Source organism: Netta rufina (genome assembly GCF_964035555.1).
Source record: "Netta rufina genome assembly, chromosome: 19".
Taxonomy (NCBI): domain Eukaryota; kingdom Metazoa; phylum Chordata; class Aves; order Anseriformes; family Anatidae; genus Netta; species Netta rufina.
The window spans coordinates 12,380,981-12,405,474 of NC_140143.1; the positions used below are offsets into that span (position 1 = coordinate 12,380,981).

Below are 24,494 nucleotides of genomic sequence, written 5' to 3' on the forward strand. Positions count from 1 at the left end.
ACCAATCTGTCTTTAGTGAAGTACAGACATGGCTTCTCCAGATGCTGAGATGGCTGCCTTTGGGGAGGCAGCTCCCTACCTCCGAAAGTCAGAAAAGGAAAGAATTGAGGCCCAGAACAAGCCTTTTGATGCCAAATCCTCAGTCTTTGTGGTACATCCAAAGGAATCTTTTGTGAAAGGAACTATCCAAAGCAGGGAATCTGGGAAGGTCACTGTTAAGTCCGAAGCAGGAGAAGTAAGTTAAAAGCAAGGGTTAAAAACTTAAAGTAATTACTGCTCTCAGCCCTTAGCTGACATACTTGGATCTCTTTTTTTCCTCTGCCAGACTCTGACTGTGAAGGAAGATCAAATCTTCGCCATGAACCCTCCCAAGTATGATAAAATTGAGGACATGGCCATGATGACCCACCTCCACGAACCCGCTGTGCTGTACAACCTCAAAGAGCGTTATGCAGCCTGGATGATCTATGTAAGTACCAGCAGCTCTCTTCCTTTGGGTAGCTGGAAGGCCTGCTGTGCCAGGCTGAGCAGAAGCCAACATGCTGTCTCCCTTCCTCGCAGACCTACTCGGGTCTCTTCTGTGTCACCGTCAACCCCTACAAGTGGCTGCCGGTGTACAACCCAGAGGTGGTGTTGGCCTACCGAGGCAAAAAGCGCCAGGAGGCCCCTCCACACATCTTCTCCATCTCTGACAACGCCTATCAGTTCATGTTGACTGGTGAGTCGCTTGGTTTACTTCAGACTCATTTGGCTGCAAATATTCTCAGAGACAGAAGTCTTTTCACTGCATAGTAGTTCAGTTTAAAGATGTTGGGAGGGTGTATATCCTCTTGTCACTGAAAATATTTTCCTTTACTGGACATCATCGGTGATTGTCTTTAATAATCTGGGTTAGAATTTATTGCCCAAGATACTTGGGAGGATAAACTTTCGAATTTCTGTTTTGCTCTTAGTTGAGAGGATTATTTGAATGGCTGGCTCTTCAGGACTGAAAATCACGAGGATAGAGTTCTGTGATGGTTTTGGTGTCAAGGAATAGCAAATTCAAAATCAAAGGCAATGCTTCCTGTAATGCATTTATGAAATTTCAGGAACCACTCTTATTCAGGTGTTAGAGTGAACTCTATGGAGAAAATTGATACTTCCTCTCCCATTGCGGAAACCCGTTCCTTTTCTTCCATTCAGTAGTATAAACTGAAAGAATAAGAAGGGTCGCGAACAGACTACTTCAAACTTTTTTAGCATTCTCTAAATCTCCAAACTTTAAAGAAAGAACAGATTACTTAGAAAAATATTAACCAAATTAATTTACTAACCTGATTTCCTTTTATGATAAGATCACCCGTATGGTGGACCAAGGGAAACCAGCTGATGTGATTTTTTTGGACTTCAGCAAGGCTTTTGACACGGTTTCCCATAGGATCCTACTGGACAAAATGTCCACCATACAGCTAAATAAAAACATCATACGATGGGTGAGCAATTGGATAACGGGCAGGGCCCAAAGGGGGCTAAAGGGGGGTAAATGGGGCTGCGTCAGGCTGGCGGGCGGTCACCAGTGGGGTCCCTCAAGGCTCCATTTTATGGCCGGTACTTTTCAATATTTTTATAAACAATCTGGATGTAGGAATAGAAGGTATTTTGAGCAAGTTTGCTGATGACACCAAACTTGGAGGAGTTGTGGACTCGAATGAGGGTGGAAAGGCCTTGCAGAGGGATCTGGATAGGTTGGAGAGCTGGGCGATCACCAACCGCATGAAGTTCAATAAGAGCAAGTGCCGGGTCCTGCACCTGGGACAGGGAAACCCTGGCTGCACATACAGACTGGGCGATGAGACGCTGGAGAGCAGCCTAGAAGAGAGGGATCTGGGGGTCGTGGTAGACAGCAAGTTGAATATGAGCCAGCAGTGTGCCCTGGCAGCCAGGAGGGCCAATCGTGTCCTGGGGTGCATCAAGCACGGCATCGCTAGTAGGTCAAGGGAGGTGATTGTCCCGCTCTACTCTGCGCTGGTGCGGCCTCACCTCAAGTACTGTGTGCAGTTCTGGGCACCACAGTATAAAAAGGACATGAAACTGTTGGAAAGTGTCCAGAGGAGGGCTACGAAGATGGTGAAAGGCCTGGAGGGGAAGACGTACTAAGAACGGCTGAGGTCACTGGGCCTGTTCAGCCTGGAGAAGAGGAGGCTGAGGGGAGACCTCATCACAGTCTACAACTTCCTCGTAAGGGGGTGTCGAGAGGCAGGAGACCTTTTCTCCATTAACACCAGTGACAGAACCCGTGGGAACGGGGTTAAGCTGAGGCAGGGGAAATTTAGGCTGGACATCAGGAGGGGGTTCTTCACAGAGAGGGTGGTTGCACACTGGAACAGGCTCCCCAGGGAAGTGGTCACTGCACCGAGCCTGTCTGAATTTAAGAAGAGATTGGACTGTGCACTTAGTCACATGGTCTGAACTTTTGGGTAGACCTGTGTGGTGTCAAGAGTTGGACTCGATGATCCTTAAGGGTCCCTTCCAACTCAGGATATTCTATGATTCTATGAATTTAAGTAAGAGCCTACCAATAAGCTTGATTTTTGTAATAGGCAAATAGGCAGGAAATTCTAAACAAAGCAATTACTGGGCATGTACCAAGAAGAAACTGATGCATTTATTTTAAAGTGAATTCATGTCTCACAAAACCACTGTGTTTTTTTTTTTTTTTTTTAACAAAACAGAGCAGGTGTAAGTAGCCTATCTGAATTTAACACAGATCTCCAGCTGACTCTATAAAGCAGCTGTTCACGGTCAGCATAAATTTTTATGCTTACTTTCACTTACATTCTATAGCAGCTATAAAATTGAGAATGTTCAACCATTTCTGGTTAAGAAAAAGAAACACATGTTTAAAATGTTTTGTTCCATTTTCACAGTGCAAAGTGTATAGCAGTGAAGTTCTAGTGGGATCTGTTCCGGAAGTTCTGTTGTCCAACATTTATTTAAATGATCTAGAAATGTGGAAACATCTAAGATGACAAGCTTTCTGATTTGACTAGGTCCTTCATCTTCTGTAAAGATGAAGTCCAACAGTAAAGAATTTCAGAAAAACTATATGAGATTCAATGATCAAGTTATCATTCAGGGATACAGCAACAAAGTATGGTCAACAAGAATGTAAAATAATAGACATAGCAAAACAACCAATATTAAAGGTGTATAAAAGTGGGATTGTTGCTGACAACTACTACTTCTGTTTTAATATAACTTTGAAAGTTTTCACTCAGTGATCAGTTATATATAAAATAACAAACTGAAAGGATTAAAGACCAAAACAGAAAACATCATTATGTCACAATGGTTACCCAAAGAATGTCTGCACATTGTGTACTGTATGTATTTCTGTCTTCCTTATCCAAACAAGAATACAGTAGAAATTGAATAGGTCAAAAAAAAAAAAAAAAAAAAAAAAGGCATGGCAAGACATTTGCTCAGGTAATTCTAGAAAGACGATTTGTGCTATTTCTCTACAAAATTATGTACAGCATAGAGCAGACAAATAGATGAGGAATCAGTACAGTAAAAACTAAGCTCACCACAGAACAATTTTATTTTTTTCCTTTGAACAGTAAGTGGATCAGAAATGGAGCAGACATGATACTAAAAATTAAAACAACATGAAAGCAACTGAGGAAGGGTTCAAGCTCAGGCAAATTCAGATGAAGCTCTTACAGAGAAATCTAGGTGTGGAAGTACTAAAATATCAACATTCCATTCAATACTCTGGGAGAGTATCCTAGGGAAAGATAAATAAATGATTAAGATGTTTTTGTGATTTTTTTTTTATGTGACACTCAATAGGACACTGACAGGAAAAAAAAAATGGTGGGACCTTTCAATTGACTGGGATGGTCGTTCCTGTATTATTCAGTTTATGAGAAGTGCTTTTACTGGTTCATTTTAGCCTACACATCAAAGTTCAAACTTAATCAGTAAGTCTATCAAAATATTCCTTAGATTGAACTCCTTTTCCTAAAGACAAGTGAGCAGCTTGACATAATCAGAATATCCAGACAAAAAAGCATGTATACTACATATTACATGGATTTCAATGATGACATGTCAGATTCCATTTAGTACTACTGGGAACTTCAATGAATTCAGAAGGAATTAAGAGTGAAGAACTGCAGGTTTGGAAGAAGTTAGCTCTATACTGATTATGCAACTTTTAAAAGTCCCCCCAAAACTTTAATCTAGGATACTCACGATGAATACAAATAATGTCTTTGCTTCTGCCTCTTTCACAGACCGCGAGAATCAGTCCATCCTGATCACGTATGTACACTTCTTGCTCAGTTCTCCGTGGGGCTGCCCTGTACCAGGAGACCTGCTGCCTGACCACACACTCTCTGCTTCACTGTTTCATTTGGCAGTGGAGAATCTGGTGCAGGGAAGACTGTGAACACAAAGCGTGTCATCCAGTACTTTGCAACAATTGCAGCTAGTGGGGAGAAGAAGAAGGAGGATCAGTCTGGCAAAATGCAGGTAAAATAGGGGCTCAAATCAATGCTTTTCTCTGTTCCTCATTTTTGAAAAGTTATAACTAGGAATTATTATTGTCCTGTAGGGAACGCTTGAGGATCAAATCATCAGTGCCAACCCACTGCTGGAGGCATTTGGAAATGCCAAGACTGTGAGGAATGACAACTCCTCACGCTTTGTAAGTTCAGAGAATCAGAAATACAGAATCACAGAATCAAAGTATAGCTGACATTGAAAGTGATGTCTTCAGGTCACTTGGTACAATCACCCTGCTCAATAAGAGTCACTTAGCCAGCAGATTGCACAGGACCATGTCCAGGTGGCTTCTGAATATCTCCAATGCATAAGTACCCAGAACATCCAGGCAACATGTTGTATTGCTCAATCACCCCAAAAGTCACAGTGTTTCTGGATACACAAATGGAACATCCCATGTTTTAGTTTCTGCCTCATGTTCTAGCACTGGACAACACTGAAGAGAGCTAGGCTCCATCTGCTTTGCACCCACCCTTCAGGTGTTTATAGACTGATGAGATCCCATGACCATTCTCTACTCTAATTTATTCTATTCTATTCATTGCACTGGAATAAATCCCTCCCTCCCATTACAAGACAAGTGATGCACCTAGTGGTATTACACGTTAAGAAGATGTCAATAGAATCCATCTGGGCTGAAGTGTTTCTTTTCCCCCTCAACAGGGCAAATTCATCAGAATCCATTTTGGGGCCACAGGCAAACTGGCTTCTGCTGACATTGAAACTTGTAAGTGACATCCTGGCATGATCACATCCCTTCCTAAATTCCTACCTCTGTGTGCTGTCTCATTCCTAGCTCTTTCTTCCTGCTTTGCCAGATCTGCTGGAGAAGTCCAGAGTCACTTTCCAGCTCAAGGCAGAAAGAAGCTACCACATATTTTATCAGATCACCTCCAACAAGAAGCCAGAGCTGATTGGTAGGAAGGATCAATATATCTTTTTGGGGAAGATTGTTGAGCAGCTGTTCCCTCTACTACCTAGCTGAAAGAACTAAGCCTGTGTCCTTCTTCTTCCTGCTTTCAGACATGCTTCTCATTACCACCAACCCATATGATTTCCACTTTGTGAGTCAAGGTGAGGTCACTGTTCCCAGTATTGATGACCAGGAGGAGCTCATGGCTACAGATGTGAGTAACATAGAAAAAAGATATCAGCTGTATATGTCTTGCAGGGTGACTTACTCAAGACATGTTTAATTTGACTGTTTCTACTACAGAGTGCCATTGACATCCTGGGTTTCACTGCTGATGAAAAGACTGCCATCTACAAGCTGACAGGGGCTGTCATGCACTATGGCAACTTGAAGTTCAAGCAGAAACAGCGAGAGGAGCAGGCAGAGCCAGATGGCACAGAAGGTACCAGAAAATTCAGCTAGTGAAAAATTAGGAAAAGCATCCTTGTTTGTTAGCTGTCTAGTTGCAGAGGTGCATCCCCAGTCATGGGAAGTACCATTCTCTTATCCAACAGATACTTCCCCAGAGTACCCAGCCTGAAAATTGGTACTTTAGCACAGGGTCTCTCTCACTCAGTTAAACATTCGACCACTATGTCACCATGATGTACTAACAGATTTTTCACCAAATATACCATGTATTCTTTGCTGTGCAGAAATTCAGTTGTCACAGAACAGGAGAGGAAACAGGCTTTTGGAGTGCTTCTGGGAGCTTCTGGATCAAGCTGTTCCTACTCAAGCCATGCCTGTTCTTGCTTTCAAAAAAGTCCAGCATTTGTTTCCATAATCCTTCTTCCTTTCTAGACCTTCTCAGTAAAACCGGACCAATACTTTGCCATTTCTAGAAAAGTGAATATCAGAGCTGCTCACACTGACCAAATTCTAGCCATTGTCCAATGATAAATGCTTTTATCTCTCTCTCTTCCTCTTTAGTGGCTGACAAGGCTGCCTACCTGATGGGCCTGAACTCAGCTGACCTGCTCAAAGCCCTGTGTTACCCTCGAGTGAAGGTTGGGAATGAATTTGTGACAAAAGGTCAAACTGTTGAACAGGTAAATAAAGATGGCTTCAAAAAAGAACGAGCACTCTTCTGCTGCCCTCGAAGGTATGTCCAGTACTTTTTTCTCTGTTCTAGGTGAACAATGCAGTGGGTGCCTTGGCAAAAGCTGTCTATGAGAAGATGTTCTTGTGGATGGTTGTTCGCATCAACCAACAGCTGGATACCAAGCAACCCAGACAGTACTTCATTGGTGTCCTGGACATTGCCGGTTTTGAGATCTTTGATGTGAGTAACGAAGATTTGGCATCATAGTTATGGAAGGGACAGGAAGAGATCATGAGGTCTCAGAAACAGATTTCTTTTTGGAATAGTCAAGGAAAAGGAAGTGCTGTGGGAAACCCCACAGCATGTTTCCTGTGTTGTGAATGCAGTCCTGATACTAGGGCTTCTGTGTGATATCAAAGAAACTCCTGGAGTCTTGATTTGAGGGCAGAGAAATTCCTGGGTGGGACACTGAACAAGTGTCCATTCTGGAGGAGGTGAGAGAGCTGAGACACCTCCATGGTGCAGCAGCTAAGCTTATTGAAGGATCTGCTTTTGCGTAGCACAGTAAAAAGGAACTTTTCCCTGTAGACTGATTTGAATAACAATAATAAGAAGAAAGTCCTGCAAAGACACCTTATTTGTTTGTTTGTTTGTTTGTTTGTTTGTTTTACAATAGAAGTCCTGCTAAGGAAATGTATGCCATTACATAATGGTTATGTGTAGTGTTTCTGGCAGAGTCCTTTGGGAGGCGGTTCTGAAGGGCAGAGGAGTCCAGGAAGGCTGGGCACTCTTCAAAAAGGAATCTTAATGGTGCAGGAGTGGTCTGTCCCCACGTGCCCAAAGACGAGCCGGCATGGAGGAAGACCGGCCTGGCTGAGCAGAGAACTGTGGCTTGAGCTTAGGAGAAAAAAGAGGGTTTATAATCTTCGGAAAAGAGGGTGGTCCACTCAGGAGGACTATAAGGGTGTTGCGAGGTTGTGCAGGGACAAAATTAGAAAGGCCAAAGCTCATCTGGAGCTCAATCTGGCTACTGTCATTAGAGACAACAAAAAATGTTTTTACAAATACATCAACGCAAAACGGAGGAGTAAGGAGAATCTCCATCCTTTACTGGATGCGGGTGAAAACTTAGTGACAAAAGATGAGGAAAAGGCTGAGGAGCTTAATGCCTTCTTTGTCTCAGTCTTTAGCGGCAAAACCAGTTGTTCTCTGGATACCCAGTACCCTGAGCTTTGGAAGGGGATGGGGAGCAGAATGTGGCCCTCATTATCCATGAAGAAATGGATACTCACTATCCATGGTTAGCGACCTGCTACGGCACTTGGATATACACAAGTCGATGGGGCCAGGTGGGATCCACCCGAGGATACTGAGAGAACTGGCGGAGGAGCTGGCCAAGCTGCTTTCCATCATTTCCATCAACAATCCTGGCTATCGGGGGAGGTCCCAGTCAAGTGGCGGCTAGCAAATGTGACACCCATCTACAAGAAGGGCCAGAGGGTAGACCCGGGGAACTACAGGCCTGTCAGTTTGACCTCAGTGCCAGGGAAGCTCATGGAGCAGATTATCTTGAGTGTCATCACCTGGCACTTGCAGGGCAACCAGGCAATCAGGCCCAGTCAGCATGGGATTATGAAAGGCAGGTCCTGCTTGACGAACCTGATCTTCTATGACAAACTGACACGCTTCGTGGATGAGGGAAAGGCTGTGGATGTGGTCTACCTTGATTTCAGTAAGGCTTTTGACACTGTTTCTCACAGCATTCTCCTCAAGAAACTGGCTGCTCATGGCTTGGACTGGCTTACGCTTCGTTGGGTTAAAAACTGGCTGGATAGCCGGGCCCAAAGAGTTGTGGTGAATGGAGTCAAATCCAGTTGGAGGCCGGTCACTAGTGGCGTTCCCTAGGGCTCGGTACTTCGGCCGGTCCACTTTAATATCTTTATCGATGATATGGATGAGGGGATCAAGTGCACCCTCAGTAAGTTTGCAGATGACACCAAGTTAGGTGCGTGTGTCGATCTGCTTGAGGGTAGGAAGGCTCTGCAGGAGGATCTGGATAGGCTGGACTGATGGGCTGAGGCCAGCTGTATGAAGTTCAAAGTGGCCAAGTGCCAGGTCCTGCACCTGGGGTGCAACAACCCCAAGCAGCACTACAGGTTGGGAGATGAGTGGTTGGAAAGCTTCCTGGTAGAGAAGGACTTGGGAGTATTGGTTGATAGTTGGCTGAACGTGAGCCAGCAGTGTGCTCAGGTGGCCAAGAAGGCCAACAGCATCCTGGCTTGTATAAGAAGCAGTGTGACCAGCAGGTCTAGAGAAGTGATTGTCCCCCTGTACTCGTCTCTGGTGAGGCCGCAACTAGAGTACTGTGTTCAGTTTTGGGCCCCTTGCTACAAGAAAGACATGGAGGTGCTCAAGAGAGTCCAGAGAAGGGTGACAAAGCTGATGAGGGGTCTGGAGAACTAGTCTTATGAGCAGCAGCTGAGGGAGCTGGGCTTGTTCAGCCTGGAGAAGAGGAGCCTCAGGGGCGACCTTATTGCTCTCTATAGGTACCTTAAAGAAGGCTGTAGCGAGGTGGGGGTTGGTCTATTCTCCCATGTGCCTGGTGACAGGACGAGGGGGAATGGGCTAAAGTGGCACCAAGGGTGTTTTAGGTTGTGTATTAGGAAGAACTTCTTTACCGAAAGGGTTGTTAGGCATTGGAATGGGCTGCCCAGGGAAGTGGTTGAGTCACCGTCCATGGAAGCCTTTAAAAGACGTTTAGATGATATGGTTTAAATGACGCTTAGTGATATGGTTTAGTGGAGGACTTGTTAGTGTTAGGCCAGAGGTTGGACTAGGTGATCTTGAGGTCTCTTCCAACCTAGACAATTCTGTGATTCTGTACTGGGGAACTTCAAAAAGAATCAGTAGAACACTAACAAAACCCTGTGATCATTGCTGCCCCTTGAGAACCTATGCAACTTTCCTTGCTTTGAACAGTTCAACAGCTTTGAGCAACTGTGCATTAATTTCACCAATGAGAAACTGCAGCAGTTCTTCAACCATCACATGTTCGTGCTGGAGCAGGAGGAGTATAAAAAGGAAGGAATCGAATGGGAATTCATTGACTTTGGGATGGACCTGGCTGCCTGCATTGAACTCATTGAAAAGGTACCTTTTCCACTCAAGTGTATGATATATTTTGGAATTTTGAGATGTTTCTGAGCCCGATTCAGATGGGAAAGAACTTGGGACCAGACAGTCAGTTTCAGTCAAACAAAGCATTTTGCAGTGAAATTTATCTTAGTGTGGAGCAGAGAAATTAGGAAGGCTAGATATAAATCTTTGTCTCCAGTCCTGCACCACCCTGTCTTCGGGTGTGGAAAAGGTAGACCATACTCCCACCAAAAGAATTCTTTGAAACAAGCTGGAGTCTGTCTCCTTTCCTTTTTCTCCTGAAAATTCAAAGCAGAACTCCACACACCATTTTGGGAAATAAGTGTTGCTTAGTCTGATTTCCCAAGACAACAGGCCTCTTGTAGCTATCTTCCCAATTATATTTCTGTCCAACCCTTCTCCCTCTGCCCATTCTAAACTGAAGTGGAGAGATATTCTTTCCAGTTTAGTGAAGACGGGCTGCTGGAAGACAAGGGCAGGCACAAATAAGCTTCCTGGCTGAGAACAACTCCCAGCCAACTTAGGCTCTTATCCAGACTGAGATGCTACCCACAACATACAGGTACTGCTGAACCTCACAGCATATCTCCACACTGATATAGATCTTTCTCTATTACCTCTTTTGCTGTCTTCCAGCCCATGGGCATCTTCTCCATCCTGGAAGAGGAGTGCATGTTCCCCAAGGCAACTGACACCTCTTTCAAGAACAAGCTCTATGACCAGCATCTGGGCAAGTCCAGCAATTTCCAGAAGCCCAAGCCTGCCAAAGGCAAGGCTGAGGCCCACTTCTCCCTAATACACTATGCTGGCACAGTGGACTACAACATCACTGGCTGGCTTGAGAAGAACAAGGACCCCCTGAATGAAACTGTCATTGGGTTGTACCAGAAATCATCAGTGAAGACACTGGCCTTACTCTTTGCTAACTATGGTGGAGCAGATGCAGGTCAGTTCTGTAAATTCTGTATTTTAGTCACATTCAAAGGGAATTAAAGCAGAAAATACTAAACATTTAATGCTATTTATGTTCTGCACTCTCCATTATGTGGCATCCATATTTAACAGTATTTTTCTTTCATTTGCAGAGGCTGGTGGTGGTGGTAAGAAGGGTGGCAAGAAGAAGGGTTCTTCTTTCCAGACAGTCTCAGCACTTTTCAGGGTAAGAGAAAAATACCTTACCTCACTATTGAAAACTAACAATGAAATGAAAGAGTAGTAAAAATGAAACAGTAGTGCTGTGACAAAACTGACTCTGTAATTCACTGAGCAGACTGATTTATATTTATTCAACAAAGTTTACACTTGCATTACCATGGTAATATCCAATCGATCAGAAAACTGTAAGTTTCAGTTTTTACACGTATTTTATATAACATGCGTTACTCATATGCTAAATTTTACCCTATTATATCCCAGGAAAATTTGAACAAGCTGATGACAAATTTACGCAGCACTCACCCCCATTTTGTCCGTTGCATCATCCCAAATGAAACAAAAACTCCAGGTAAAGGGATCCAACAGTGGAAAAATTTGAGCCACAGAAGCTCTCTTCTGTGTCTCAAGTAGTAATCACAGTGTTTGTTAGGTGCCATGGAACATGAACTGGTGCTGCACCAGCTGCGGTGTAACGGTGTGTTAGAAGGAATCAGGATTTGCAGGAAAGGATTCCCCAGCAGAGTCCTGTATGCTGACTTCAAACAGAGGTAAGAGTGCTCCACCTGTTAATTCAGACCAATTGGAACAGCCTAAGGAATCTAACATACTCGAAACATTATACTTCAAAATGGAGCAAAGTAGAATCATAGAATTTTTTTACTGTGAATTTCTGAATGATATCACAATCTTGAGGAATAGGATTCTCTCAGATTTTGAATTAACAGTATGGAAATGTCACTTACACTGTCGTGAAAGAGTGGGCTGTCCCTAGTACATATTACCCAACTGGCCAGTCCGATGTAGCTGAGAAGTCTGTGGGATTCACAGTAGTGGTATTGGCAATAGCTGTTTCTTCATGTTTTCTCCTACAGATACAGAGTGCTTAATGCCAGTGCTATTCCAGAGGGACAGTTCATGGACAGCAAGAAGGCTTCAGAGAAGCTCCTTGGGTCCATCGATGTGGACCACACCCAGTACAGATTTGGTCACACCAAGGTAGAAACAAATCCTGAGCTCGAAGACTATGTACCTCTGCTACACATGACCTGAGACTGATGTGCTACAATGCTTCCTTTTTTTTTTCAGGTGTTCTTCAAAGCCGGGCTAATAGGTCTTCTGGAGGAGATGAGAGATGAGAAGCTGGCAGAGATTATGACCATGACGCAGGCCAGATGCAGGGGCTTCCTGATGAGAGTGGAGTATCGGAAAATGGTGGAGAGGAGGTAGACATTTATCACAAATGTACCTTATTCACAGGATACTGTATTGGGTTTATGTGACAAGGTTTTAGTAGTGGGTGGCTGTATGGGTTGACTCTGTGAGTAGAATCCAGAAGCTGTCCCATATTAGATTCCATGCTGAAGTAGGGGCAGAAAGAGACTGTGAAGGAGTAGTGGAGATGAAGCACTAGGGACTGACCGCTATTCCCTTTTCATGTGCGCCGCTCAGGGAAGGAAGTAGAAAATGGTGGATTGGTGGAAGATGATTGTATTTGCTTTTAGTTTCTCACTGCTGTTGTCTGTTTGTAATAGGTAATCAATGGGATTAATCTCCCAATCCTGAGTCTGTTAGGCCCATGGCAACAATTTTTTGAGTGATCTCCCTGTTCTTATCAAAACCCTTGGGCCCTTTTCATTGTATTTTCTCGCCTTCCCTTTTGAGGAGGGGGTGTGAGAGACTGGTGTGCTGCAGTGTGGTGTAAAAACACCACAGATACTTTAGTAAATGAGTCTAAATTCACAGCCTTTGGCTATGTTATTAACATAGGGATTTTATTTCAGGGACTCGATCTTTTGTATCCAGTACAATGTTCGCGCATTCATGAATGTCAAGCACTGGCCCTGGATGAAGCTGTTCTTCAAAATCAAGCCATTGCTGAAGAGTGCAGAATCTGAGAAGGAGATGGCCAACATGAAACAAGAGTTTGAGAAAACCAAGGAAGAACTGGCAAAGTCTGAGGCAAAGAGGAAGGAGCTGGAGGAGAAAATGGTGACCCTGCTGCAAGAAAAAAATGACCTTCAGCTCCAAGTGCAGGCAGTGAGTGTCACCATTTATTTGTCCTCTTTTTTTTTTTTTTTAGATCTTCTTTTTGTTTGTTTGTTTGTTTTTCCAAGCAGAGACTTACGGGAAGCTGACTAAATTGCAATAGAAAAAAAGTCACACACTGAAAGTTACTCTAAAGTTGAGTAACTATGAACACTGCCAGGGGCTCAGCAAGTTACCTGTCAGTCAGTGAGGATAAGCGTAAGTGCCAAATGAGACTCAGCAGCCCTGCTGTCCTGCGGAAAGAGCCAAGTAGTGACTTTGTAAAGGCAACCCTGAGAAGGACCCAGTTTTCCTGAACACAGATACACTATAAGGCTAGATTACCTTCACATGCACAGATCCTTGGTGTTCAGCTTCAGTCAGGAACAGGCAGTTTCTTAACTCCAAGAAAAACACTACTTTCTTCACTGTATTATTCCCACAAATGGAAAAACCTTGGCTACCCAAATATGATGACGATCATGGTGAGTCTATTATAAACTAGAGGCTATTGAATACTGAGTCTGTGAGGGAAAACTGTTCCACATCTATGGCCTTGCTGAGAGTTGTCACTTTTCTGTGATGCTCAAGCGTGTATGAGGTATTCTCATAGCTACCACTTCTGCAAGACATTTTAAAGAAAGAAAGAAAGAAAGAAAGAAAGAAACAAAAAAAGGAATTAACATTAGTGTCAGATGGCCTCCACATTTTAACATGTGCCTACTTACAGACACACAACAGAAACTTCAAAACGTTATAACCCACAAAAATCTCTGTCTCCCCATCAGGAAGCAGACAGCTTGGCTGATGCCGAGGAAAGGTGTGACCAGCTCATCAAAACCAAAATCCAACTGGAAGCCAAAATTAAGGAGGTGACAGAACGGGCTGAGGATGAGGAAGAAATCAATGCTGAGCTGACAGCCAAGAAGAGGAAACTGGAGGATGAATGTTCAGAGCTGAAGAAAGATATTGATGACCTGGAGTTAACCTTGGCTAAAGTTGAGAAGGAAAAACATGCCACTGAAAACAAGGTACACACATGGAGAGTCACACAAAGGGAGAAGGGACCTCCCATATTAGGCTGGCATCCCTAGAAAGGGGCTAGGTTTGTAAGTTGACAAGAACATCGCAGCTGGACAGCTGTGAAGCTCAAATAAAAATCAAGCTCCTGGCTAAGCACATAAATGTAAGCTCCTGGCTAAGCACACAAATGAAAATGCCCCTACACAAGCTGTCAAGTCTTATACACGGTATTCTGGTGCTTGCTTACAACGTGCAGGTGAAAAACCTCACAGAGGAGATGGCAGCCCTGGATGAGACCATTGCCAAACTGACAAAAGAGAAGAAAGCCCTCCAAGAGGCCCACCAGCAGACACTGGATGACCTGCAGGTTGAGGAGGACAAGGTCAATACACTGACGAAAGCAAAAACCAAGCTGGAGCAGCAAGTGGATGATGTAAGCACAAACGTTACAGGATACTTCTGGAGATAAATGTGGCTGGCAGAATACTGATGCTCTTTTTCTGTTTAGCTGGAAGGGTCCCTGGAGCAAGAGAAGAAACTGCGCATGGACCTTGAAAGGGCTAAGAGGAAACTTGAGGGAGACCTGAAGCTGTCCCAAGATACCATAATGGATTTGGAAAATGATAAGCAGCAGCTGGATGAGAAACTGAAGAAGTAAGTGTGGTTGTGAGACACCTGAGTGTGGGTCAGGTGCATTTATTAGGTAGTTTTATTTGGATGTTAACACTGTGTTTCTGTATGCTTTGTGCAAAGGAAAGACTTTGAAATCAGCCAGATCCAGAGCAAAATTGAGGATGAGCAAGCCCTGGGTATGCAATTGCAGAAGAAGATCAAGGAGCTGCAGGCAAGACTCTGGTCCTTCCCTTCAGCCCTTCAGAAGGACATCTGAGGGCATGGGTATGAGGGGTCTTGCATTTTCCCCAGGCCCGTATCGAGGAACTGGAGGAGGAAATTGAGGCAGAGCGAACCTCTCGGGCAAAAGCAGAGAAGCACCGTGCTGACCTCTCCAGGGAGCTGGAGGAGATCAGCGAGCGCCTGGAAGAAGCAGGCGGGGCTACAGCAGCTCAGGTTGAGATGAACAAGAAGCGTGAGGCAGAATTTCAGAAGATGCGCCGCGACCTCGAAGAGGCCACGCTGCAGCACGAAGCCACAGCTGCCGCCCTGCGGAAGAAGCACGCAGACAGCACAGCTGAGCTTGGGGAGCAGATCGACAACTTGCAACGAGTCAAGCAGAAGCTGGAGAAGGAGAAGAGTGAGCTGAAGATGGAGATAGATGACTTGGCCAGTAACATGGAGTCTGTCTCCAAAGCCAAGGTAAAGAATTGCAGTAGAATTCACAGGGCCAAGGTACAGCACATAGCCTGGATCTACTAGTCACACTCTCCTATAGGAATCCTGCTGTGAGAATTAGACAGAGTCCAGGAGTTCATTTCCTCTCCTTCCTTGTTTTTGATACCTAGTCAAATCTGGAGAAGATGTGCCGCACTCTGGAAGACCAGCTGAGTGAGATTAAAACTAAGGAGGAGCAGAATCAGCGCATGATCAATGACCTCAATACTCAGAGAGCTCGTCTGCAGACAGAAACAGGTGAGACGTCCTCAGTCCTGAGGTGCAATGGCAGAACCTGCAAATCAGGAGGATACGCCATGGTGCAAAGCAAGAATTGGGCTAACGGCTCAAAGCAACCCCAGATTACAGGGCCAGATTACAGTGTTCTCCAGGGCTAAGTATTGGGGACGGCTTTGTTTAACATTTTGATCAACAGTCTTGGTTGAGGGGACTGAGTGCACGCTCAGTTATTTTGCAGACAGCACCAAGTTGGACAGGAATGTTGATCTGCTTGAGGATAGGAAGGCTCTGCAGAGCGATCTGGGTAGGCTAGATCAATGGGCTGCAACCAATTGTGTGGTATTCAACAAAGCTAAGTGCCGGGTGCTGCATTTGGGTCACAACTACCAAGTGCAGCAATATAGGCTTGGGGAAGAGCGTCTGGAAAGCTGCTCAGCAGAAAAGGATCTGGGGGTGCTTGTCCACAGCTGGCTTACCATGAGCCAGCAGTGTGCCCAGATGGGCACCAATGTCATCCTGCCCTGTATCAGAAACAGTGTGGCCAGCAGGTCTAGGGAAGCAATTGTCCCTGTGTATTTGGCACTGGTGAGACCACACCTCAGATACTGTGTTCAGATTTGGGCCACTCGCTACAAAGAACATACTGAGCTCCTGGAAAATGTTTAGGGAAGAGCAAAGAAGCTGGTGAAGGGACTGGAAAACAAGACATGCAAGACATGTGAGGAGCAGCTGAGGGAACTGGGTTTGGTTAGTCTTGAGAAAAGAGGGATGAGGGGAGACCTCACGGCTTTCTACAACTACCTGAAAGTTGGTTGTAGCAACGTGGGTGCTGGTTTCTTTCCTCAGATGACAAGTGACAGGACATGAGGAAATAGCATCAAGTTGCATCAGGGGAGGTTTAGATTAGAAGACAGGAGGAATTTCTTTGTGGAAGGAGTGGTTAGGCACTGGAACAGGCTGCCTAGGGAAGTAGTAGAGTCTCCATTCCTGGAGGTGTTCAAGAGATGAATGGATGTGATGCTCAGAAAAATGTTTAGTGGTGAACTTGGTAGTATAGTGTTACAGCATGGTTAGACTTGCTGATCTGTTGGGTCTTTCTAAATGATTCTATGATTCTACTGTTAGTGTAACTTTATTTATTTGTGTATTTTCACTTGCCAGGTGAATATTCACGCCAGGTGGAAGAAAAGGATGCTTTGATTTCTCAGCTGTCTAGGGGCAAGCAGGGATTTACCCAACAGATTGAGGAACTGAAGAGACATCTAGAGGAAGAAATAAAGGTCTGGAAGTACCCTACTTCCTGCAAGCCACATCACCCAGAAATGCATGAGTTATACTCATCACAACATACAGAGAAGGAACCATAGTGATTTGGATGCTAGAGGAAGTCATCCACAAGCCCTTAATGAGATTCTGATGCCCTCCAAGACCGTATGGACACAGATCTGTAGGCACATTTACAGAAACAAGAGATCAGTGTCCCCTGGCCACCTTTCACTAACGCATCCTAATCCTCTAGCACTCGTTTATGAGGGATGCATCATCTCCCAGCTATACGTTTTTCTCATCAGAGTTTACCCGCCCTTTCCCTGGGGCAGTTCTCCTGTGCATGACAATTTAATCGTCAAGATTCATCTCAAGATGTGTGTCCAGGTTACTAATCCCAGTGTCCCCACAGGCCAAGAATGCCCTAGCCCATGCCTTGCAATCTGCTCGCCACGACTGTGACTTGCTCCGGGAACAATATGAGGAGGAGCAGGAAGCCAAGGGTGAGCTGCAGCGTGCCCTGTCCAAAGCCAACAGTGAAGTAGCCCAGTGGAGAACCAAATATGAGACGGACGCTATTCAGCGCACGGAGGAGCTGGAGGAGGCCAAGTATGTGGGAAGTGGGATGTTGATTGGGTAGAGAAGACTGAGACTGGTAAGGGTATTTGGAAGGAGTCTTTGAAGATGGGTCAAGATAGGAATGGGATGAAGGCACCAATATACTCTCTTTGTGGTAGAGGGCAGAGAGGGAGAAAGATGAAAAGCGTGCTGTGGAAAAAGTTCAGACTGGAAGGACAAACTTACCCTTAGGGAGTTAGAAGAGCTAAGGCAGTCTGAATACTCAGTTGGTGCTAGGGCAGAGATGCGATAGGCCCTTTAGGTGGCATGCTGCCTTGGACAGAATAAATACTGTGGACAGCTCAAGGCACTAAGTCCCCTAAGCAGGCAAGTGCCCTCTTGTGAATCTTACAAAATTGGCTACCCTTCACTCTCTAACCTGAAGCTGTGATCATCTCCTCCCAGGAAGAAGCTGGCACAGCGCCTGCAGGATGCAGAGGAACACGTTGAAGCCGTCAACGCCAAATGTGCTTCCCTGGAAAAGACAAAGCAGAGGCTGCAGAACGAGGTGGAAGACCTGATGATTGATGTGGAGCGAACGAATGCTGCCTGCGCAGCTCTGGACAAGAAGCAGAAGAACTTTGACAAGGTATTCTGGCCTCTGGCCCTGTGCTTCCTGGGCAGGGCATCTCCTCACAATCATCACATCCATACTCACACCCTGTTGCTCCTCAGATCCTGGCAGAGTGGAAGCAGAAGTACGAGGAAACACAGGCTGAGCTGGAAGCTTCCCAGAAGGAGTCTCGCTCTCTCAGCACGGAGCTGTTTAAGATGAAGAATGCCTATGAGGAGTCCCTGGACCACCTGGAAACGCTGAAGCGTGAGAACAAGAACTTGCAGCGTAAGTCCCTAGCCCTCTGCTGCCGGCCAGGCTTTCCCCCAAGCTTGTCTACCCACCACTCCACACGGGTGAGTGCCCGCAGTGATGAGAAGAGACCTGTCAGCCTGGTGCGTCAGGGCCTTTCCCTTTATGCCCTATGTCTGACCATGCCTTGTTTCACCCTTCCCTACAGAGGAGATTTCTGACCTCACGGAGCAGATTGCAGAGGGAGGAAAGGCGATCCACGAGCTGGAGAAAGTCAAGAAGCAGATTGAGCAGGAGAAATCTGAAATCCAAGCGTCCCTGGAGGAAGCTGAGGTACACAGTGCTAATGAATGGTGTCCAGACTGAAAGAATGGGAGCAGAAATCTGCAGATGTGGCAAGAAAGACAAACTGTATTTCATGCGGTATTGTATTAGAGATTACTTAGAAAGCAAGCCATAGTTTACTCACAGTTCCTACTAACTTGTCCAGGCCTCCCTAGAACACGAAGAGGGGAAAATCCTGCGCCTCCAGCTGGAGCTCAACCAGGTCAAGTCTGAGATTGACAGGAAGATCGCAGAGAAAGATGAGGAAATCGACCAGCTGAAGAGAAATCACCTCAGAATTGTGGAGTCCATGCAAAGCACCCTGGATGCTGAGATCAGGAGCAGGAACGAAGCCCTGCGGCTGAAGAAGAAGATGGAGGGAGACCTGAATGAAATGGAGATCCAGCTGAGCCATGCCAACCGTGTGGCTGCAGAGGCACAAAAGAACCTGAGAAACACACAGGCAGTGCTAAAGGTATAAAGCAAAGTATGTGCACGTAGGCATCTATCTTGCCTCATGTTACACCAACATTGTAATTGTACAAATAATTTATTAAAAGAGCAGGAAATGTCTCTGATGTCTCTGTCCAACAGTGCTGCAGTGATCAGCCACCTCATAATCTCTCTTTCCTCTCTTACAGGATACTCAAATACACTTGGACGATGCTCTCAGGACGCAGGAAGACCTGAAGGAACAGGTGGCCATGGTGGAGCGCAGAGCAAACCTCTTACAGGCTGAAGTTGAGGAGCTGCGGGCAGCCCTGGAGCAGACAGAGCGGTCAAGGAAAGTGGCTGAGCAGGAGCTTCTGGATGCAAGCGAGCGTGTGCAGCTCCTCCATACCCAGGTCAGATACTTTGCTGGATATGAATCCCGCCCACAGGAGATAACATAGAACGAGATTGCTATGTGTCTTGCTTGTTGCTATGCATCTTGCTGTGTACGTATTTGAAGAGCAAAGCTGTGACATGACCAGTCCAGCCAGGCACCCATGTCTAGTTTGCCGCTAGGGCTCTAAAGAGGACCTTTGAATTAAATACTTTCATAAACGTTACTCTCACTCTCAACTCTTGATGTGGAGGTGTTAGATCTGACAGTACAAATCCTATCCTTCCTGTTACACAGAACACCAGCTTGATCAACACCAAGAAGAAGCTGGAAACAGACATCGTGCAAATTCAGGGTGAAATGGAGGAGACAATCCAGGAAGCCCGCAATGCTGAAGAGAAGGCCAAGAAGGCCATCACAGATGTGAGTTGGGGAACTCTGTCACCGAGGATGGTGGATGTATCCTCCCCCAAAATGTCTTTGGCCCCGACCTGGCTTTGCTGCTTTGCCTCTCCAGGCGGCCATGATGGCAGAAGAGCTGAAGAAGGAGCAGGACACCAGTGCCCACCTAGAGAGAATGAAGAAGAACCTGGACGTGACGGTGAAAGACCTGCAGCACCGTCTGGATGAGGCTGAGCAGCTGGCACTGAAGGGAGGCAAGAAGCAAATCCAGAAGCTGGAGGCCAGGGTGCGTAGGGCTGGTATTTGTGCACAAGGGAGCATGTCACGAAGGGAGCCACCTGGAAAGCTCCAAACATGAGCTTCTCATTGCAGGTGCGGGAGCTGGAAGGGGAGGTAGATGCTGAGCAGAAGCGCAGTGCTGAAGCCGTGAAGGGTGTGCGCAAGTACGAGAGGAGGGTGAAGGAGCTGACCTACCAGGTAAGGCAAGAGGCATCTTTGTGCTGACACACCCTTCTCACGGAAAGCCAAAGCATTTTTCCATGAACTCCAAGAACACATGTTTTCTGGTGGTGTGGGGAAACCAACTCTCTCTCTTTCCTTCTTACCAACCACTGTAGTCTGAGGAAGACCGGAAGAACATTCTCAGGCTCCAGGATCTGGTGGACAAGCTGCAGATGAAGGTGAAATCCTACAAGAGACAAGCTGAGGAGGCTGTAAGTATTGCTTGGAGAATGGCCACGCGCACCCTTCCGTCGGAGCAGCACACTCCTTGAGATGAGCACGAATACAAGGAAAGAGGCATGAAAGTAACTCCAAAGACATAACAGTCTTGACCATGTGGTTCTTTCCCGTGTCAGCAGGCCTCGCCTTCTTCTGGGCATGCTGCACTCAGGGATGAACCAAGGGTTATCCTGCCACCTGTTTGATTCAGGAAGTCAGACCAAAATTCCCAAGGGCCTCGTCCATTGACTGAGAAGCTCATGAATCTCTGACGCTGGTAACAGCACAGCGTTTCTGAGTCTTTCTCAACCTAATAAACCACATGGAAAATTGGGCACCGAGTAGTGGGAGAATAAGCACACAAAATGAGAAGACCACGTGACAAAATTGCTCCTCAAGAGTGACACGATACCGGTGCAGTTTGTCACAGTGAGGTCCTCAATAAGGGAGGATGATGAGGTCTTTGAGAGGGTTCTGGGTCAGCAGTGGTAGATAGGAGACGGGAGGCCTGTGCTTCACCACAGCCCTTCGAGGCCCAGGCACATGAGGAGTGAAACCCCTGCCCCAGGCTCCTCACCACCAAGTCCCTCTCCCCACACAGGAGGAGCTGTCCAATGTCAACCTCTCCAAATTCCGCAAGATCCAGCACGAGCTTGAAGAAGCCGAGGAGCGGGCTGACATTGCAGAGTCACAGGTCAACAAGCTCCGAGCAAAGAGCCGGGAGTTTCACGGCAAGAAGATAGAAGAGGAAGAGTGAAGATGTCACATGGCAGCAAAGTGGCCTGAGGGGTGCACAAAATGTGAACCCTCTGTCACTTTTTCCATAACTGGGATTTGTAGCCCCCTGCATACATAGGGAATAAAGTCTGTAGATTACTTCACATGGTCACCATGAGCATTAGTTCTCATCTGCTTCTCTTTTTACTGGTTAGGTCTCTGTCATCATTTGTTTTTGGGCACAGCTTTGGTTATAGCCTCTGTATACCAACATCACGGTACAGCTTTCTGTCACCTGCTTCCCAATGGCTCATCCCTTCTATATCACTTAGTGACTGGGGCAAGATTGCAAGTGGCAATTCAAAGGCAGAGAAATCACAATAGTTGTTCCTCTATACTAGGAACTAATAGGAAGTGGCATTACGAGGTGTGCTACTCATAATGCCACTCTCACCAGGTTCAGATCCGTCCCACGCACTGCTGCTCTGCTGACGAAACTCTGATGGAGAAGGTGTGTGGCAAATAAGAAGCATCTAAGGAAAACACCACCGACAGAGACTCTGACCATGCTCAAAGCTTTGGAATAGGAGCCTATAGAGGTAAAGCCCGAGTTTACCTAATGTGCAAGGCAGACAGCAGTGCAGGGTCATAGGATGGCTCTGTTCCAATACCCTCCAGGCATTCTGCAAGATAATGGCTAACTGGAGGCATTTCTCAGGGGGCTGAAGAACCTGATCTGGGCAGCAGGCGACATACATAGTGCTAGACATAGCGATAGCTAGCGATAGACATAGTGATGCTTGGCAAAGCAGTGATAAAAGTGCAGTGGCTTTTGCACCTTGAACTGGAAAGGACACAGGATACATTTTCCTCTATGCGACCTGCTTGGAGCTCAAACAATGTCGCCACCACTCTCAGGATAAACTCATGCCTTCCCAAATACAACCCACATGGATATAAAGATCAGTTCCTAGCAGACTTTAGTAGCATGAGCAGGGAATCTCAACAGGACAGGGTGTGCAAGCACCGTTAGATCCTCTAGCTGCTAGTCTCCCCCACTGGGCACCAGCACCCTAGCACCCTTATGGCTGGCTGCCTGGTGGGAAGTCATTCACTGTTTCCTGCTGGAGCTGGACTGCTTTACACAGATGATTTACCATTCAAGTTGGCAGGGGCTTGTACCCATCCTCATGGACCAGAGATGGATCGCATGCAGTAAGCTAAAGGAGCTTGCCCAAGTCAACTCTACTGTCTTGACATGAGCCAGCAGTGCGTGCCTGCAGCCCAGAAGCATGCTGTGTGCATCAACAGAAGAGTGGCCAGCAGGCTGAGGGAGGGAATTGTCCCCCTCCACTCTGCCCTTGTGAGGCCCCACTTGGAGTACTGTGTCCAGGTCTGGGGCTCCCAGCACAAGAAGGCTGTTAATCTGTTAGAACAGGTCCAGAGAAGGGCCACGAAGATGATCAAGGGGCTGGAACACCTCTCCTATGAAGAAACGCTGAGAGAGCTGGGGCTGTGCAGCCTGGAGAAGAGAAGGCTCTGGGGTGACCTCATTGCAGCTTTTCAGTACTTAAAGGGGACTTATGAAAAAGATGGAGAGTGACTCTGCACAAGTCAGACAATGACAGAACAAGGGAGACTGTTTTTTAACTAAAGAGCGGGGATTTAGATCAGAGGTTAGGAAGAAATTCTTTGCTCAGAGGGTGGTGAGTCACTGGAACAGGTTTCCCAGAGAGGTTGTGGATGCCCCATTGCTGGAGGTGTTTGAGACCAGGTTGGATGAGCAACCTGATCTAGTGGACAGGGTCACTGCCTATGGCAGGGGGGTTGGAACTAGGTGATCTTTGAGGTCCCTTCCAACCTGAGACATTCTATGATTCTATGGTTCTAAAAAGAGCTGCGTAAAACATCTTTGAAAAATATCTGGCCACAGCAAAAGTATACTCTGCAGTGTACCTATACCGCAGCCCTTTCTGGTACTTGGCAGATGCTCTCTAGAATCACATAGATGCTTTAAGCACTGAAGTTAAAGGTGTCAGTATTGCACCCTTCCTTAGCAGTCCAGCAGTCAGACAGAAAACTCAAGCCTGTATACAGCCACAGTGGCTGAGAATCTTTCTGATCACCACTCTTTTTCAGGAGTAAGATTTTTTTTTTCTTACTACTATTTTTTTTACTATTTTTTTTCCTTACTATTTTTTTTTCTTACTAATTAATTTATGACCTGCCTCCACCCCTCCTCTTACCACAGAGGCCTCTTCCCCTCCCCACCTCCTCTGTAACAGGAGCCTTCCATTTGCTTTGATGGGTAATGGAAAGAAAGGCTATTCAGAAGGTCACCTTCTCAGCCAAGACCTGCTACCCAACTACGATAGCTTCCAGTGACATTAGCTGAGAGCAAAAGAAGTGTCTGAGTGTGTAGCTTGGACACTCATTCAAGTGCAACCCATCTTCAAATGACAGGTCTGTTCTACCAGCCTCTCTGCTTACCTGTCTGATCAGGCAATCTGTTCCTTCTCCACTGAGATGCTCAGTGGTTTTCAGGTGGCAGGAAGCCATGGTAAGAAGGTCATTGCTGGAAAGAGAAGACACAAACAATACAAAGAGCTGCAAATCAAACTCCCTAAAGGAAAGATGCATTCACTTCCCTTTTGCCTTCTTGCAGCAAAGACCTGCAGAAATTGGTCTCTGGGTGGAGGAGCAGGATTAAGAGGTGGCAAAAGGCCATCCCTGTCTCTTCAGGGCTAGCGCGATACAGCTTTTGTCTTAACCAAATAACCCACAAATTGAATAGACATTAACCTACATGGCATAGAGATGTTATGCTAGGAGTGGAGAAAACACTCCCTGTATTTAATTTAACGTGACTCGATGCCCATCAGCAGAACAGACTTCTTAATGAGAAATGTGGCCATAGCATACTCAGGCTGCAAGGCTCAGCCATGTCTTAGCAGAGGGACAGCAAAGAGGACTTTTCCTCCAAAGGATTAGAGTGCCAGCGTTTCTGTTCAGCTATGTCAAGCATTTCTGAGAGCTCTCCTTTTACACAGAGGACAGCAGAAACATTGCTGAACACATGGGCATTCCCTGTCACATGGCCCATTGGGTCCGGTGACATCTCTCTCAGCACGCCTAATGAAATTATTGCAGCATAACTGACAACACCATTTTAAAGCTGCACTTCTTGCCACGGATGTTTTCAAACTCCGCTTGTCTCTGCTAATACTGGAAATGCTTTTGCTTCATTGCTAAGACCCTTGGCTTTTTGATAAGCAAACACAATCCCAACCCATTATGTGAATGGAAGTTTATAACGGATTTATTTTTTCACATATAAAGT

The 24,494-nt window shown here is 46.0% G+C and overlaps 1 protein-coding gene and 1 long non-coding RNA gene across 3 annotated transcripts in view; one reads left to right on the plus strand and one right to left on the minus strand.

Annotated features, from left to right (window-relative positions):
- LOC311216709 (myosin heavy chain, skeletal muscle, adult) lies at nt 1–21,332 on the plus strand. Its single transcript, XM_084298240.1, has 38 exons — nt 1–235; nt 326–469; nt 562–718; nt 4,281–4,308; nt 4,407–4,518; nt 4,601–4,693; nt 5,215–5,278; nt 5,370–5,468; nt 5,575–5,678; nt 5,768–5,906; nt 6,437–6,555; nt 6,639–6,788; nt 9,528–9,698; nt 10,341–10,650; nt 10,790–10,863; nt 11,121–11,208; nt 11,290–11,407; nt 11,732–11,855; nt 11,946–12,082; nt 12,641–12,896; nt 13,673–13,915; nt 14,164–14,340; nt 14,416–14,561; nt 14,661–14,751; nt 14,832–15,221; nt 15,368–15,494; nt 16,638–16,756; nt 17,155–17,351; nt 17,766–17,949; nt 18,036–18,201; nt 18,374–18,498; nt 18,656–18,964; nt 19,131–19,334; nt 19,613–19,738; nt 19,833–20,003; nt 20,090–20,194; nt 20,335–20,430; nt 21,039–21,332. The coding sequence occupies exons 1-38, from the start codon at nt 29–31 to the stop codon at nt 21,192–21,194; spliced, it is 5,826 nt and encodes a 1,941-aa protein (XP_084154366.1). The 5' UTR covers nt 1–28; the 3' UTR covers nt 21,195–21,332.
- Nucleotides 3,487–24,494, minus strand: part of LOC311216716 — a 24,849-nt gene continuing 3,841 nt past the window's right edge. The window contains exons 2-3 of one of the 2 annotated variants that reach the window (XR_014618959.1): nt 23,645–23,729; nt 3,487–4,474 (exon numbers count right to left, since the gene is read on the minus strand). This is a non-coding gene — a long non-coding RNA (uncharacterized lncRNA). Of the gene's footprint in view, nt 4,475–11,295; nt 11,423–23,644; nt 23,730–24,494 lie in introns of those variants that run through there. The other variant, XR_014618960.1, reaches the window with a different exon arrangement.

What these genes read in the sequence shown, in the direction of transcription:
- LOC311216709 (XM_084298240.1), top strand. Translation starts at nt 29, where the DNA reads ATGGCTTCTCCAGATGCTGAGATGGCTGCCTTTGGGGAGGCAGCTCCC. An exon ending in AATCAGTCCATCCTGATCAC is followed by an intron (nt 4,309 to 4,406) that starts GTATGTACACTT and finishes TTCATTTGGCAG; the next exon opens with TGGAGAATCTGGTGCAGGGA. An exon ending in TTCAGCTCCAAGTGCAGGCA is followed by an intron (nt 12,897 to 13,672) that starts GTGAGTGTCACC and finishes TCTCCCCATCAG; the next exon opens with GAAGCAGACAGCTTGGCTGA.